This window comes from Lepidochelys kempii, chromosome 3, assembly GCF_965140265.1.
Source record: "Lepidochelys kempii isolate rLepKem1 chromosome 3, rLepKem1.hap2, whole genome shotgun sequence".
Taxonomy (NCBI): domain Eukaryota; kingdom Metazoa; phylum Chordata; order Testudines; family Cheloniidae; genus Lepidochelys; species Lepidochelys kempii.
The window spans coordinates 39,482,768-39,497,219 of NC_133258.1; the positions used below are offsets into that span (position 1 = coordinate 39,482,768).

Genomic DNA, 14,452 nt, shown 5'->3' on the forward strand with positions numbered 1-14,452 from the left:
CTTGTTTACTACTGGCATAAATTCCAAATAAAACAATCGGCACAACGGAAAATGATGAAGTAGGAAATAAAATGGGAATTAAGCCAAAAGGGAATTGTTTCCTCAATTTGAACTGCTTTGATCTGGATGGTGGAGATAGACAGAGTCTGGCCTGGGTAAATTATTCTTAAGGGCTTGCTGCAACAGAGAAAATCTTTTCTGCATATGTAATTGTCTTAATTTCAGAAGTTGTGTTATGTTGCCGTTAGTAGGGGCACCACCAGTATATTATAACAAAAGAATTATCTAGCTATAACATCAACAGATATGTTTACAAAGCAACATTATAGCCACTGATATGAAGAATCAGCCATCCATTAATAGGAGTGTTAACACCCAATAGTGAACCTTCACCTGGGGCCCAGTTCTGATCACTGTCACACTAATTTTACACTTCAAGAGTCACTACTGGGATATAACTGAGACCAGAATCAGGTCCAAGATATTTATTCTAATCTATATTTTATTATTTATTATTTTATATTATACATCTATATTATTTATGTTTATAGTTTATAATATAATTTATATTATTTATCATTCTATTGTATTATAATCATATCATTATAATATAAATTTATTATAATTTATATTATATATCTATTATTATTTATATTTATTTATTTATTATAGTTTATTCTATATTTTCAGACAGATCAAGAAAGAAACAAACTTTCCTGAGCCAGGAAGTTAGAAATGGAAAACAATTAGCATCAGTAAAATGTCATTAGGCAATATGTTGTAATGTGTTAAGAGCTTTGAGACTCTGCTAGCAAGAGAGCATTAAGAGAGTGATATGGGATAGCTTTGTGTCTGCCCTAAGGATCACATCACAGGATGCTGTTACTTTCGCTTAAGAAATTTTGTTTTACGTATTTCATATTTTTTACAGCCTGTAACTACACCTAGTTAAAAAAAGCCGAGGGAAAAATCCCCACCGTGCAATTATTTAAACTGTTCCTGCTATACTGTCGGAGTCTTCTTTGAGATTTTAGCCTCAATCCCACAAAGATTTATGCATGGATTTAATGTTACTGGTGATGTTTATATGCTTTCATTTCAAACAGGACTACACATGTGCATAAAATTAGGCATATGCGTAAATCTTTGTCGGATTAGTATTAATCTGTTACAATTGCATTTATCAACTATTGTACAAGTGATTAGTCTCTAAATTGACTCCTTCTGAACATCTGACGGAGGCATTAGCTAAATCAGAAATTGCCTTCCAATGGTCAGAATAGTCAATGAGTGGTTCTGTGCGAACACTCCTTGCCAAAAGAGGTTGAGAAACTATGTTTGTAATAAAAATTTTGGAGTACTGGAAAAAGTAAGTTTAAACCACAAAAGTGAGCTCAGAACTGGCAAAGTGAAACAGATGTATTAGATATACACATTTATTCACTTAAAATAAAAAGAATGAAAGGATGCTTAAGAAGCGAGAGGCATAACTCAGTAAAGCAGTCATTGCAAAAACTGGAATGCAATGTTTGTACTATCTTTAAAGGTGGAGCTATAATACCATTGTACGTTTTACACTTCATTATTATAAAATATATTGGTATCCAATATGCACAAATATTTCTTCAATTAGACTTTTAAATATTTAAACAGCAGATGAGGAACATAACCACAGTAGTCCAGGACTGGTATCATAATGAAGATGGTTTGATAGTTAAAGCATAGGGCATTGAGATGACTCACAGGCCTGTGCTCTAATCAGTAGACGATCTTTATCATCCCATGTTTTACTCTCAAGTCATTTAAGTGCCTCATTTTCTCCACTTATAAAATGATAGTGCCACACAAGCATGGGGATTCCTAATTCACTCATGTTTGTGAAATGTGGAAAAGGGGCATGTGTGTACACCTGTCTGTATAAGGGATGTGAAAGGAGACCAAGTTAAAGGGGTCAGAAGAAATTTTTCATCGAGGCCTTGAAACTTAGGACAAGAAATTTTAACTATATGCACTGCAAAGTAGAAACCCAGTAACCTGTCATATGATGATTGTGTTATTAAAATAAAATCTTAAAAAACAAATTAATAAGCTTTTTATTCAGAATATAAGTCTGATTTAACACAAAGAAAAAAGTGCACAATTTAAATTTGGTTCTCAAATAGCTTCCTACAAGGGAAGATCAGCCACCTTAAAAGGCAATTAGAAGAAGAGAAATGGCTTAGCAAAATTGGTTTTTATTTTTAAATCCTAACAGAATTTTAATAAAATAAGCTTGCTAGCGTATATTTTGTTTTTACAAATGGATTTTAATGAGAAATACTTCTGTACTGTCCACAGTCTTTATACGGAGAAAAATCACCTTAAACTTTTTTTTTTTTTTGTGATGTCACATTTCCAGGGTAATGTATGTGTTTGACCCCTCGTTCCTTCTCTCTGAGGGCACCTCTTTCAAGTGACAAGCTCATGCTTGCCCTTCTGTCTCTGTAGGGAAATCCCATGATTCGCTCTATTCTGAGCTTAGGTCTCCACATTACAGCATCTCTTAGGTCTCCACATTACATGCAGGTTACTCTGCAGGTGTTTTGGCCGTGCTACAGACTTCCCTCCCGGACTGAGAACAGCATGAAAATGTAGTAGCAGAGAAAAGCTTGTTCAACACAAAGTATTACATACTTACCTCTAGGAACATACCAATCAAAGAAAAAAAGGGTTAAAACAACAAACACTGAAGATTAGCATTTCCCTCAAGATTTAGGCAGGCCTGACTTACGCTTGGTACCCTCCTCCTCCTCCTAGGGAACACGGCTGTGTCTGCACTACAGAGACTATACTAGCATAGCTACATTAGCCTAGCTGTGCCAGCATAGCGCCCAAGTGTGTAAATGCAACCTACACCAACAGAAGAACTTTCTTTGAACTCCTCCCCACAGCCTACACCTCCTCCAACTAATTAGCTAGTTGACGGACACATTCTTCTGCGGACTTAACTGTGTCCACACTTGGGGTTAGGCTGGCATAGTTATGTCTGTCAGGGTGTGCTTTTTCACATCACTGACCAATGAAGCTGTGTTGGCCTGACTTTTGAATGACAGAATCATAGGACTGGAAGGGACCTTGAGAGGTCATCTAGTCCAGTCCTCTGTACTCATGGCAGGACTAATCATCATCTAGACCATCCCTGACAGGTGTTTGTCTGACCTGCTCTTTAAAATCTCCAATGATGGAGATTCCACAACCTCCCTAGGCAATTTGTCAGGGTTCTTAAGCACTGGCATAGTTAGGAAGTTTTTCCTCACGTCCAACCTAAACCTCCATTGCTTCTTGTCCTATCCTCGCCTTAAGAACAACAATTCTTCTCCCTCCTCCCTGTAACAACCTTTTATGTGTTTGAAAACTGTTATGTCCCCTCTCTGTCTTCTCTTTTCCAGACTAAACAAACCCAATTTTTTCAATCTTCCCTTATAGGTCATGTTTTCTAGATGTTTAATCATTTTTGTTGCTCTTCTCTGGTCTTTCTCCAATTTGTCCACATTTTCCTGAAATGTGGCGCCCAGAACTGGTCACAATATTCCAGTGGAGGCCTAATCAGCATGGAGTAGAGCGGAAGAATTACTTCTCATGTCTTGCTTACAACACTCCTGCTAATACATCCCAGAATGACGTTTGCTTTTTTTGCAACAGTGTTACACTGTTGACTCATATTTAGCTTGTGGTCCACTATGACCCCAAGACCCTTTTCTGCAGTACTCCTTCCTAGACAGCCATTTCCCATTTTGCATGTGTACAACTGATTGTTCCTTCCTAAATGAAGTACTTTGCATTTGTCCTTATTGAATTTCATCCTGTAGACTAAGTCAAAGATACAGTCTGCTTCTCTCTCCCCAGTGTCTCTCTCTCCTTCCCCCCATCCCATTTCCCCAGGCTGCTCTTTTAAATTGCTTTCAAGTTCTTTGTTTCCAGACTCCTGCTTGTAGATCCCATGAGGTTAGAAGCTGGGATTTTCACACACTGCACCTCCACAGGTCAGCCAGAGTCCTGATTCCATACTGGGGGAGATACTAATTCTTTTGAAGTTTATCTCCCTTGTCCATTTGAGTATCAGCAACTGGGTGAGCTTCAGCCATTGCTTGGTTGCTGTGTACATGTGGAGAACTCCAGCAGGAATTAACCCTTAGAGTACATCTTCACTGCACAGCTAACCTGAGCTCTTTCTTCATATGTGGCACCTGAGCTACAAAAGAAGGAGCTAGTCAAATTCTACCCTTAGTTACATCTCTGCAACTTCATTAACATCTGTGGCATTGCAAAGATGTTACCAAGTGCAGAATATGGCCCTTTAATTCTAAAATAGAAAGTCAGCCCATGTGGACACATATCTTAAGAAAAGGCACTTCTTTTTGTTGCAAAACAGCGACACCCACTGGCAGCAAGAGTTAAATACCTGGGTGCTCCAGTTAGGTTTTACTTGATAATTGTGTTGTTAACATATCTTTCTTAAAGAAAATGTATTATAGAAACTGTCATTTAGAGCAATTCCTTACCTGCTGCATCACCACTACTCTCTGAGTGTTCAGCATTTGTGGGACTATCTGTTCTTGGATTACCTGGGACGTAGCTATCCGGAGGGAGACTTACTGTGTATAACCTTGGAAGAAGGATTTCATTTTCTCCACCTGTAAGGCAGAAACAAAGTGTCTGTCTATTGATTTTTGCATAGATTTGCTCATACAAGTTTTTCACCTGTGCATGGACACAATGGCAATAGGACATCTAGGAAAACCGATCAAAAAGACAGAGCATTTCAAACAAGGAGAATTATTAAATTATTTTGTAAACAACTGGAATAAACAAACTATGGAGGTTAAATTCTGTGGTTGCTACAGAACAATTAAGGAGGATCCTGAAGTTATTCTGAAATTTGTTGTCCCTATTTTCAGAGCTTTCCTTCTTCTAAGCTTTGGAAGAAGTGTCCCCCAAAATGAGCCATTTAAGTTATATATTTTTTAAACTGCCTTATTTCCTTCTCCTTTGAATGAAATGAACACTTTTTCTATTAAGTGTTTATTAAAAAATGGATGGGGAGTAATAAATTCTTTCCCATCAGCAGAGACCATAATGAAGCAATAAGAAGAAGTGGGGTTCTACTGCCCCTGTTTGGAGAGACTTCTCAGATGCGGCTTTTGCTGTGGCTCTGAAAGGTTCATAGAGAATCTGAAAAGCACCACCTGGCCAGGTCTGAATAGTTTCGTTCACAGTGGCAGTCTGGATGTGGCTCAGCTCTGTGCAGAGTTCTGAGAGAGGAGAGTGCCCAGCAAGTCACTGTTCACCATTTACATATCTTTTAGAGGAAAGATTCATTGTGGTGATGTTGGCAGCACCTCTTAAAGTAGTCATTTTAGAGAATGGAAAGGCTAGCTTTGTTCAGCAGCTCAGAAGAGCAGAGGACTAAAGGGACTTGGAAATGGGTGAGAGTGAGAAGCTGAGGCATATTTGTTCTGGCATAGGAAGATGAGATCCGAGCAAGTTGAGCCAAGAGATATAACCACTAGATAGCCATTGAAAAATAACCACACAGATGTGGGTCAGTAACCATACAACTTCCCTGAGCTTCAATTGGAGGAAGCCATTCCATTTCAACACACCAAGGGCTAGACTATGGCATTTGTCCAAATGCCAAATTTGGAGTGACTACAGGAGGAATTGTACAGAGGGTGGACTATCCTTCCCCGAGGTCCAGGAGGCTTGGGAAGGCTTCTGAATGATACAATGAGGCTTCTGAATGATACAATGTGTTCTCTCTGTAGCCAGCTATCTCTGCAAACTGTGAAGGGCAGAACCATGGCTCTACTTCTCTGTCCTTTTGGGGTGATTTGTGCCCTTAGGGGTAAGAGAAGGATCAGTCTATATGACCCTGAAATGCAGACACTGACAACGTGGAAAAAACAGCCACCAAAATTAAATTTTAAAACTATTCTTCAATAAATTCATTTCATTACGCTGATGCCAAAACCTTGAATGGCCAGTACCTGGGGCTGATTTTTCTCCACCAGTGTTGATTAATGATGAAGTGTTAATCAGTGCTAGAATTAAAAGACAAGGACATCTGAATGTCCATAAATGTGTTTACGCTATTAAACAATATCAACGTTTGCTAATTTTTCAGTGCAATATTATTGGATACTTTGGATTTGATTCCTACAAAAAATGGTTTACTCAAAACATTAAACACAATTTGCAAGGTCATTTTCAATTTAAATCTTTTGACTCCAGAGTGCCACTATGTAATGATAAGATTTCAGCATTTATAGTTTGGATAGATATGCAAGAAGAGAGAGAAACATGTCTAATGGTTGAAGAAATTCCATTGAGTTAATTGTGATGACAGCTACTGCCTCATATTGATTTAAAGTAAACTGCAGCACCAATGCTGCAGGAATCTCAAACGTTTCTAGGAAAAGGTGTTTACGCAAAATATGCTTTTTTGTGAAGATGTATCACCAAATTCTCTGCAGGACAGCAATAATTTCTGTGACAAGGTAGACAAGTGATTAATTCAATGGGTAATTTTAAATACTTTGAAAAAAATTACCATATGCTTACTTGAGTTGTGTTTAAATTTGTACTCCTCAATCAAAAGTCTAGGGCAGTGTTTACCAAACTTCAGGGAAAGCTCCTGGCAGGCCCAGACAGTTTGTTTACCTGCTGCATCCGCAGGTTCGGCCGATTGCAGCTCCCACTGGCCGCAGTTAGCTGTGCCCGACCAATGGGGGTTGCAGGAAGCGGTGCAGGCCGAGGGACGTACTGGTTGCCGCTTCCAGCAGCCTCCATTGGCCGGGCACAGCGAACCCCGGCCAGTGGAAGCTGCGATCGGCTGAACCTGCAGATGCGGCAGGTAACCAAACTGGCCGGGCCCAGCAGGGGCTTTCCCTGCACAAGCAGCGTCCCAAGTTTGGGAAACACTGGTCTAGGGCACAGGTATATAGATCTTTTAACATGCACAGTATTTTAGATCTGGTCTACACTAAAAGTTAGGTCGACCCTGGCTATGTCCCTCAGGGTGTGAAAAATCCATACTCCTGAATGACATAGTTAAGTCAACCTAACCCCTGGTGAGACAAAGCTAGGCTATCAAGGAATTCTTCCATTGACCTAGCTACCACCTCTAGAGAAGGTGGATTACCTACGTTGATGGGAAAGCCCTTCCGTTTGAGTAGGCAATGTCTACACTGAAGCACTACAGTGGCGCAGCTGTCGCTGTGCTGCTGTAGGATTTCAAGTGCAGACAAACCCTCAGTCTTTGCTAACATTGTATAGGTATATCACCCTTGCCCTTCCTATAGTTCCCTAAATCATTCACTACACTCCTAGCACCTGTAGCAACTGAGGCAGAGATCCTACAGACAATAGCCTCATTCAGTGAACAACCCTGATTCCTCAGTGTACACCATCCCTCCTGTTCACAGAATGAAGCAAGGGTCCCCTGGAAAAATATAGGCTTTAGTTACATGACCACAGACTGTTCCATAATGCACATGCACAATAGTGCAGAATTCATTTGTTAGACAATGTACAGGATAAAAACTAATTATATATAACACAGCAAAAATTAAGGTTGCAAAGTCAAGCACTCATAAGTAGGGCCCTACCAAATTCACAGCCATGAAAAATGCATCACCTACAGAAATCTGGTCTCCTCCCGTGAAATCTGGTTTTACCCTATACTATACAGGTTCACAGGGTGGGAGGTAACTGTGATTCCCCCTCCTGCCCCAACTCCTTTTTGGGTCAGGATCCCTACAATTACAACACCATGAAATTTCAGCTTTAAATAGCTGAAATAATGAAATTTACAATTTTAAAAATCCTATGACCATGAAATTGACCAAAATGGACCCTGAATTTGGTAGGGCCCTACTCATAAGGCAGGAAGTGCTAGAATTAAAGGCTGCACAGGCAGAATTAAAGACTGTAACATCGCAACCTTAATCACATGATTACATACTATTTTTTCCACAAGATCAGCATCTCCTTCAATGCACAGAACTTGCTCTCAGGATCAGTCAGAGTTGTGTGGTAAAGGAGGCTGCTGTCTGAAGCCTCTGCCTCATTTGTTGCAGAAATTGGAAGGTTTGTAGTGAATGAAGCAGAAGACTGCAGAAAGAGAACGGAGGTTAAGGCTGTTGAATACTACCCTGGAGAACCGGCCTCTAACCCTGTCTCTGCCAAAGAGCTCCCATCTGATGCTAGTCGAGTCCCATGAACAAAACTTTTCACAGGTGGTCACTAACTGCATACACCTAATTTTATGCTTGTCCAGCCTGATCGGATCTGATCTGCAGAAGTGCTGAGCACTCACAACTACATCTGACGTCAATAGGAGCTGTGCTTTGCAAACATGAAGTGTTATAATGCTAAGTACTCTAAAAAGTCAGGTTGGTCTTAGGCATCTCATCTCAAGGTACCCAAAATCAGTGGACAATTTTAGCCTTAATCTCCCTGTGCCTTAGTTCCCCACTTGTAAAATGGGGATAATACTTCATCTCACAGGGATGCGGTGAAGATAAATTAACGTTTGAGAAGCAGTCAAGTATCATATTGATGAGTGCCATAAAATAGCCCATGAGAATATTACTAATTCTGGCTTCATAGCAGGATTTGAATAGTGTGCAGTAAATAAAGCATGAGGTTACGCACTGAACAATGTTCAAAACACAATATTTAATAGCAGCTCATTCAGTGAGCGTTGTCCATTCTGTACACTGAATGAAGCAGAGGTCCCGTGAAACAAAATAGTACGTGGACATAGAATTAAAGACTATCATAACGCATATGCACAAGAGGGTCAAATTCAGGTTGCACAGACAACCTTAATTCTAATATTTCCTAGCCCTTGAGTGCTTAATTTTACAAACTTAATGTTCTTTTAACATAGTTTTTTTGTTTTTGGTTTGGGGTGGTTTTTTTGGGAGGTGTGTGTATAATTTCCTAGGTTTTTAAAAAAAGCAAACTGAAAAGACAAATTCCATATGTAGCATCATATTGACACTCACAAGGTTCAAAAGCATATTTCACCTCTTCTAAGGGATAGTGTCTAATTCCTTTCACATTTATGTTAATAGAAAACTCATTTCCTTCAACAAAAGCAAAAATCAGGTGTAATGAGATCTGAAACACAAAGGGTCTATAAAATATGTCATGGCCCATTTTTCCCCCCATATATCATCGGGGAGAAATAACAGAAAATGTGGAAATGGTAGAGGTGTTTAATGACTTCTTTGTTTCGGTTTTCACCAAGAAGATTGGTGGTGTTTGCACATCTAACATTGTGACTATCAGTGAAAATGAGGTAGGATCAGAAGAGGCTAAAATAGGGAAAGAACAAGTTAAAATTTACTTAGACAAATTACATGTCTTCAAGTTACCAGGACTTGATGAAATGCATCCTAGAAGACTCAAGGAGATGACTGAGGAGATATCTGAGCCATTAGCCATTATCTTTGAAAAGTCATGGAAGACGGGAAAGATTCCAGAAGCCTGGAAAAGGGCAAATATAGTGGCAATCTATAAAAAGAGAAATAAAGAGAACCCGGGGAATTACAGACCAGTCAGCTTAACTTCTGTACCTGGAAAGATAATGGAGCAAATAATTAAGCAATCAATTTGCAATCACTAGAACAGGGGTTCCCAAACTCGGTTCACGGCTTGTTCAGGGTAAGCCCCTGGTGGGCCGCAAGACGCTTTGTTTACCTGAGCGTCTGCAGGTATGGCCGCTCGCAGCCAATGAGAGCTGCGGGAAGAGGTGAGGGCCAGACCACCGCTTCCTGCAGCTCCCATTGGCTGGGAACTGCGAACCGTGGCCGCTAGGAGCTGTAAGCCACTAGCCATCACCTTCAGCCCCCAACTAAAACCTCTCCAACGCATCATCAAGGATCTACAACCTATCCTGAAGGACGACCCATCACTCTCACAAATCCTGGGAGACAGGCCAGTCCTTGCCTACAGACAGCCCCCCAACCTGAAGCAAATACTCACCAGCAACCACACACCACACAACAAAAACACTAACCCAGGAACCTATCCTTGCAACAAAGCCTGTTGCCAACTGTGTCCACATATCTATTCAGGGGACACCCCCATCATAGGGCCTAATCACATCAGCCACACTATCAGAGGCTCGTTCACCTGCACATCTACCAATGTGATATATGCCATCATGTGCCAGCAATGCCCCTTTGCCATGTACATTGGTCAAACTGGACAGTCTCTACGTAAAAGAATAAATGGACACAAATCAGATGTCAAGAATTATAACATTCATAAACCAATCGGAGAACACTTCAGTGTCTCTGGTCACTCGATTACAGACCTAAAAGTCGCAATATTACAACAAAAAGACTTCAAAAACAGACTTCAACAAGAGACAGATGAATTGGAATTAATTTGCAAACTGGATACAATTAACTTAGGTTTGAATAGAGACTGGGAGTGGATAGGTCATTACACAAAGTAAAACTATTTCCCCATGTTTATTCCCCCCCTCCCCCCAAGCCCACACTGTTCCTCAGACGTTCTTGTTAACTGCTGGAAATGGCCCACCTTGATTTATCACTACAAAAGGTTTTCTCCCCCCCGCTCTCCTGCTGGTAATACCTCATCTTAAGTGATCACTCTCCTTACAGTGTGTATGATAACACATTTTTTCATGTTCTGTGTGTATATAAATCTCCTCACTGTACTTTCCACTGAATGCATCTGATGAAGTGAGCTGTAGCTCACAAAAGCTTATGCTCAAATGAATTGGTTAGTCTCTAAGGTTCCACACGCACTCCTTTTCTTTTTTCCAGGTAAACAAAGCATCTCGTGGCCCACCAGAGGCTTACCCTGAACAAGCCGTGAATCAAGTTTGGGAACCCCTGATCTAGAAGATAATAAGGTGGTAAGTGACAGTCAGCATGGATTTGTCAAAAACAAATTGTGTCTAACCAACCTGACAGCTTTCTTTGACAGGGTAACAAGCCTTGTGGATGTGGGGGTGGGGGGAAGTGGTAGACGTGGTAATATCTTGACTTTAGTAAAGCTTTTGATACTGTCTCGCATGACCTTCTCATAAGCAAACTAGGGAAATGCAACCTAGATGGAGCTATTATAAGGTGGGTGCAAAACTGTTTGGAAAACCGTGCCGAGAGAGTAGTTATCAGTGGTTCACAGTCATGCTGGAAGGACATAATGAGTAGGGTCCCGCAGGGATCAGTTCTGGGTCCAGTTCTGTTCAATATCTTCATCAATGATTTAGATAATGGCATAGAGAGTACACTTATAAAGAACAATCGGTTGCACACATGCAAAATGGGAAATAACTGCCTAGGAAGGAGTACTGTGGAAAGGGATTTGGGGGTCATAGTGGACTACAAGCTAAATTTGAGTCAACAGCATAAGGCTTTTGCAAAAAAAGCAAACATCATTCTGAGATGTATTAGCAGGAGTGTTGTAAGCAAGACATGAGAAGTAATTCTTCGGCTCTACTCCATGCTGATTAGGCCTCAACTGGAGTATTATGTCCAGTTCTGGGCACCACATTTCAGGAAAATGTGGACAAATTGGAGAAAGACCAGAGAAGAGCAACAAAAATGATTAAAGATCCAGAAAACATGACCTATGAGGGAAGATTGAAAAAACTGGGTTTGTTTAGTCTGGAAAAGAGAAGACTGAGAGGACACATGATAACAGTTTTCAAGTACATAAAAGGTTGTTACAGGGAGGAGGGAGAAGAATTGTTCTTCTTAACCATGAGGATAGGAAAAGAAGCAATGGGCTTAAATTGCAGCAAAGGAGGTTTAGGTTAGGAAAAACTTCCTGTCAGGGTGGTTAAGCACTGGAATAAATTGCCGAGGGAGGTTGTGGAATCTCCATCATTGAAGATTTTAAAGAGCAAGTCAGACAAACACCTGTCAGGGATGGTCTAGATAATACTTAGTCCTGCCATGAGTGCAGGGGACTGGACTAGATGACCTCTCGAGGTCCCTTCCAGTCCCATGATTCGATGATTTCTTAATTATCTTTTAAAAATGTATTTTCTTATACTAACCAGTGATCTCTTAAATTAGTTCTAATATGTTGCCTCTCATTTCAAATAAATTTCTACAAAAAAATAAATCATGCTCCTAACCTGACTTTTCTATTAAACTGTCCTACTTAACACAAAGCTGGGCATATGATCCTTATATAAAATTGAGTTTAGAGCAAAAGCATATTGTCAACACACATCTGTTTAGCTATAATAAACTGAAGGGGTCACACAAAGGCCCTAAATTAGTGACTTTTTATTCCTCTTAAGGAATCAAAAGGTATAAGGACATGAAGCAAATTCTACTCCTTCCCACTTCTCTTACATAATTACTTTTACATTTTCAGGCAGGCTTACAAGTAGTCAGAGGAACTTCTCCCTGTCTTCTTACGGAGGAAAAAAAGAACCAGCACTGTCATGTGTCTCTCCTTTCCTCCATTCCATGCATTTGCCTGCAGTAAGTTTGACCAGGACCATTCAGGCCAGGACATCACCATTTAGAAGATCAGCTTAAAGGCATGCTTCTAGGCTACTGAGTTTCCTAACAGACTCCCTATGGATTAATCCAAACTATAAGTTTGAGCAAAAGGATTCATTTAGAACAGTCAACCTTTGAATCTATTAACCTAGATAAGTTTACCTAATGGAAAATTTAAATTTTCAGACTTAAACATTTGGTGCGTTAATGTAAGCACAGAGTACTTGTTTATTTGAAGAAGATAATAATTGGGGAAAAATGCAGCAATCTATAAATTTACCTCTTCACTCCTTTAGCATTTAATATGTAGCCTACCACTGAAGGCGATTAGGAAGAGAAAACAGAAATCCACTTTGAATTTTTGGAAGACCAGAAACCAATTTAAAGAGAAAGCAAAGTCAGTGACATGGCTGCTTTTAGCAGGGCTGAATTTGGTTAGAAGGGAGTCACAAAAAAGGAAGAAAATCTGGCTCAATGCATAATTCTCATTCTGAAGTATGAAGATAATTTTTTTACTGTATACTGGAATTTCTACACCCTTTTAACATTTCTACACCCTTTTAACATAACAAGACAGGATTATAGTACATTTTATTGACTATCAGTTTGAAGATACACAAATCATGACTGAGGGGATCCAGCTACAGATCTTCAGCAAATACAAAGTCTGATCACCTACAATGATAGGCAACATTATTAGGCCATTAACTGAAATTACGCTATTTTGTAAATACAGTAGCTTAGTCTCCATCAGCTGTTTTATGTAAAAGGATAAAAACAAATTATAGAGTTAAGTATCAAGCTATTTATCATGTACTTTATTGTGTATCAATATAGGCTGTGATGTATTGGCCAATTTCCTGCAATATTTCTGGAAGATCTTATTGAATTAAATTTAAATAGCTGTGGAGTCATTTGTATTACAAACTTTGCATTTATCTATTATTGTGGGATTTTACATAACTTCTCTAGGGGGGAGAAGTGGCCAGTGTATACCTTGGGAAGTGTTCTGAGCTTCAAAAGGAATATTTTAAACCATGTGCCAGACAAGAAGGAACATGCAGGATAGACAAAATAAAGTTGGTTTCCTAGGAAATACCTAGGGGGAGAGGAATGTAAATTCTCACCATCAGACCCAATCTTTAGAAGCTATGCCCTCAGGAGAGAAGCACTCTCTGGCTGATTACCTACTCAAAGTCTCTGATGATCAAAGTCCTAGACCAGCGGTGGGCAACCGGTTGCCCGTCAGGGTAATCTGCTGGTGGGCCGCCAGGCAGTTTGTTTACATTTGCATGGCCGCCTACAGCTCCCAGTGGCCGTGGTGCGCCATTCCTGGCCAATGAGAGCTTCGGGAACCAGTGTGGGCTGCAGGGATATGCTGGGTGCCGCTTTTCACAGCTCCCATTGGCCGGGAACGGCAAACCACAGCCACTGGGAGCTGCGGGCGGCTGTGCAAATGTAAACAAACTGCCTGGCTGCCCGCCACTGAATTACCATGATGGGCTGCGTGCGGCCCGTGGGCCACAGGTTGCCCACCACTGTCCTAGACTGTATAAAAGAAAGGACAACCTATCCATAGGGGTGATTGTTCTGAGGTAACAGCTGTTATGAACCTGTAACCACAGGAAAAAATCCTTCGTGGGGTTTGAAGAACTGACTTCTACCAGAGCCTTTGTTGGAGTGAGGGGGTGATCTCTGGTAAGCTTATTAGCATGCAGGTTGGTTCTTTTATTTTTTTTAAATATATTTTCTCGTTAATGCTTTCACCTTAAAAATAAATGTGATTGCTTATAAAGAGCTGTAAGGTAACTTAACTGTGGGCAATTACATTGCTACATAGCATCTGGAAGAAAATAAAGCGGGCCTGCTTAGGCAGTTTGCCTTGCTGGGGAACTCACAGGGCAGGCAGG

The 14,452-nt window shown here is 40.3% G+C and overlaps 1 protein-coding gene across 3 annotated transcripts in view; it reads right to left on the reverse strand.

The window, feature by feature from the left end:
* Positions 1-14,452, reverse strand: part of ERICH1 (glutamate rich 1) — a 109,503-nt gene that overhangs the window by 58,510 nt on the left and 36,541 nt on the right. For 2 of the 3 annotated variants that reach the window (XM_073336183.1, XM_073336184.1), the window contains one exon: positions 4,542-4,673. The exons of the other annotated variant lie outside the window; for it this stretch is intronic. In XM_073336183.1, coding sequence (XP_073192284.1) covers positions 4,542-4,673 — 132 coding nt within the window. The remainder of the gene's footprint in view (positions 1-4,541; positions 4,674-14,452) is intronic. 3 annotated transcript variants of the gene reach the window in all.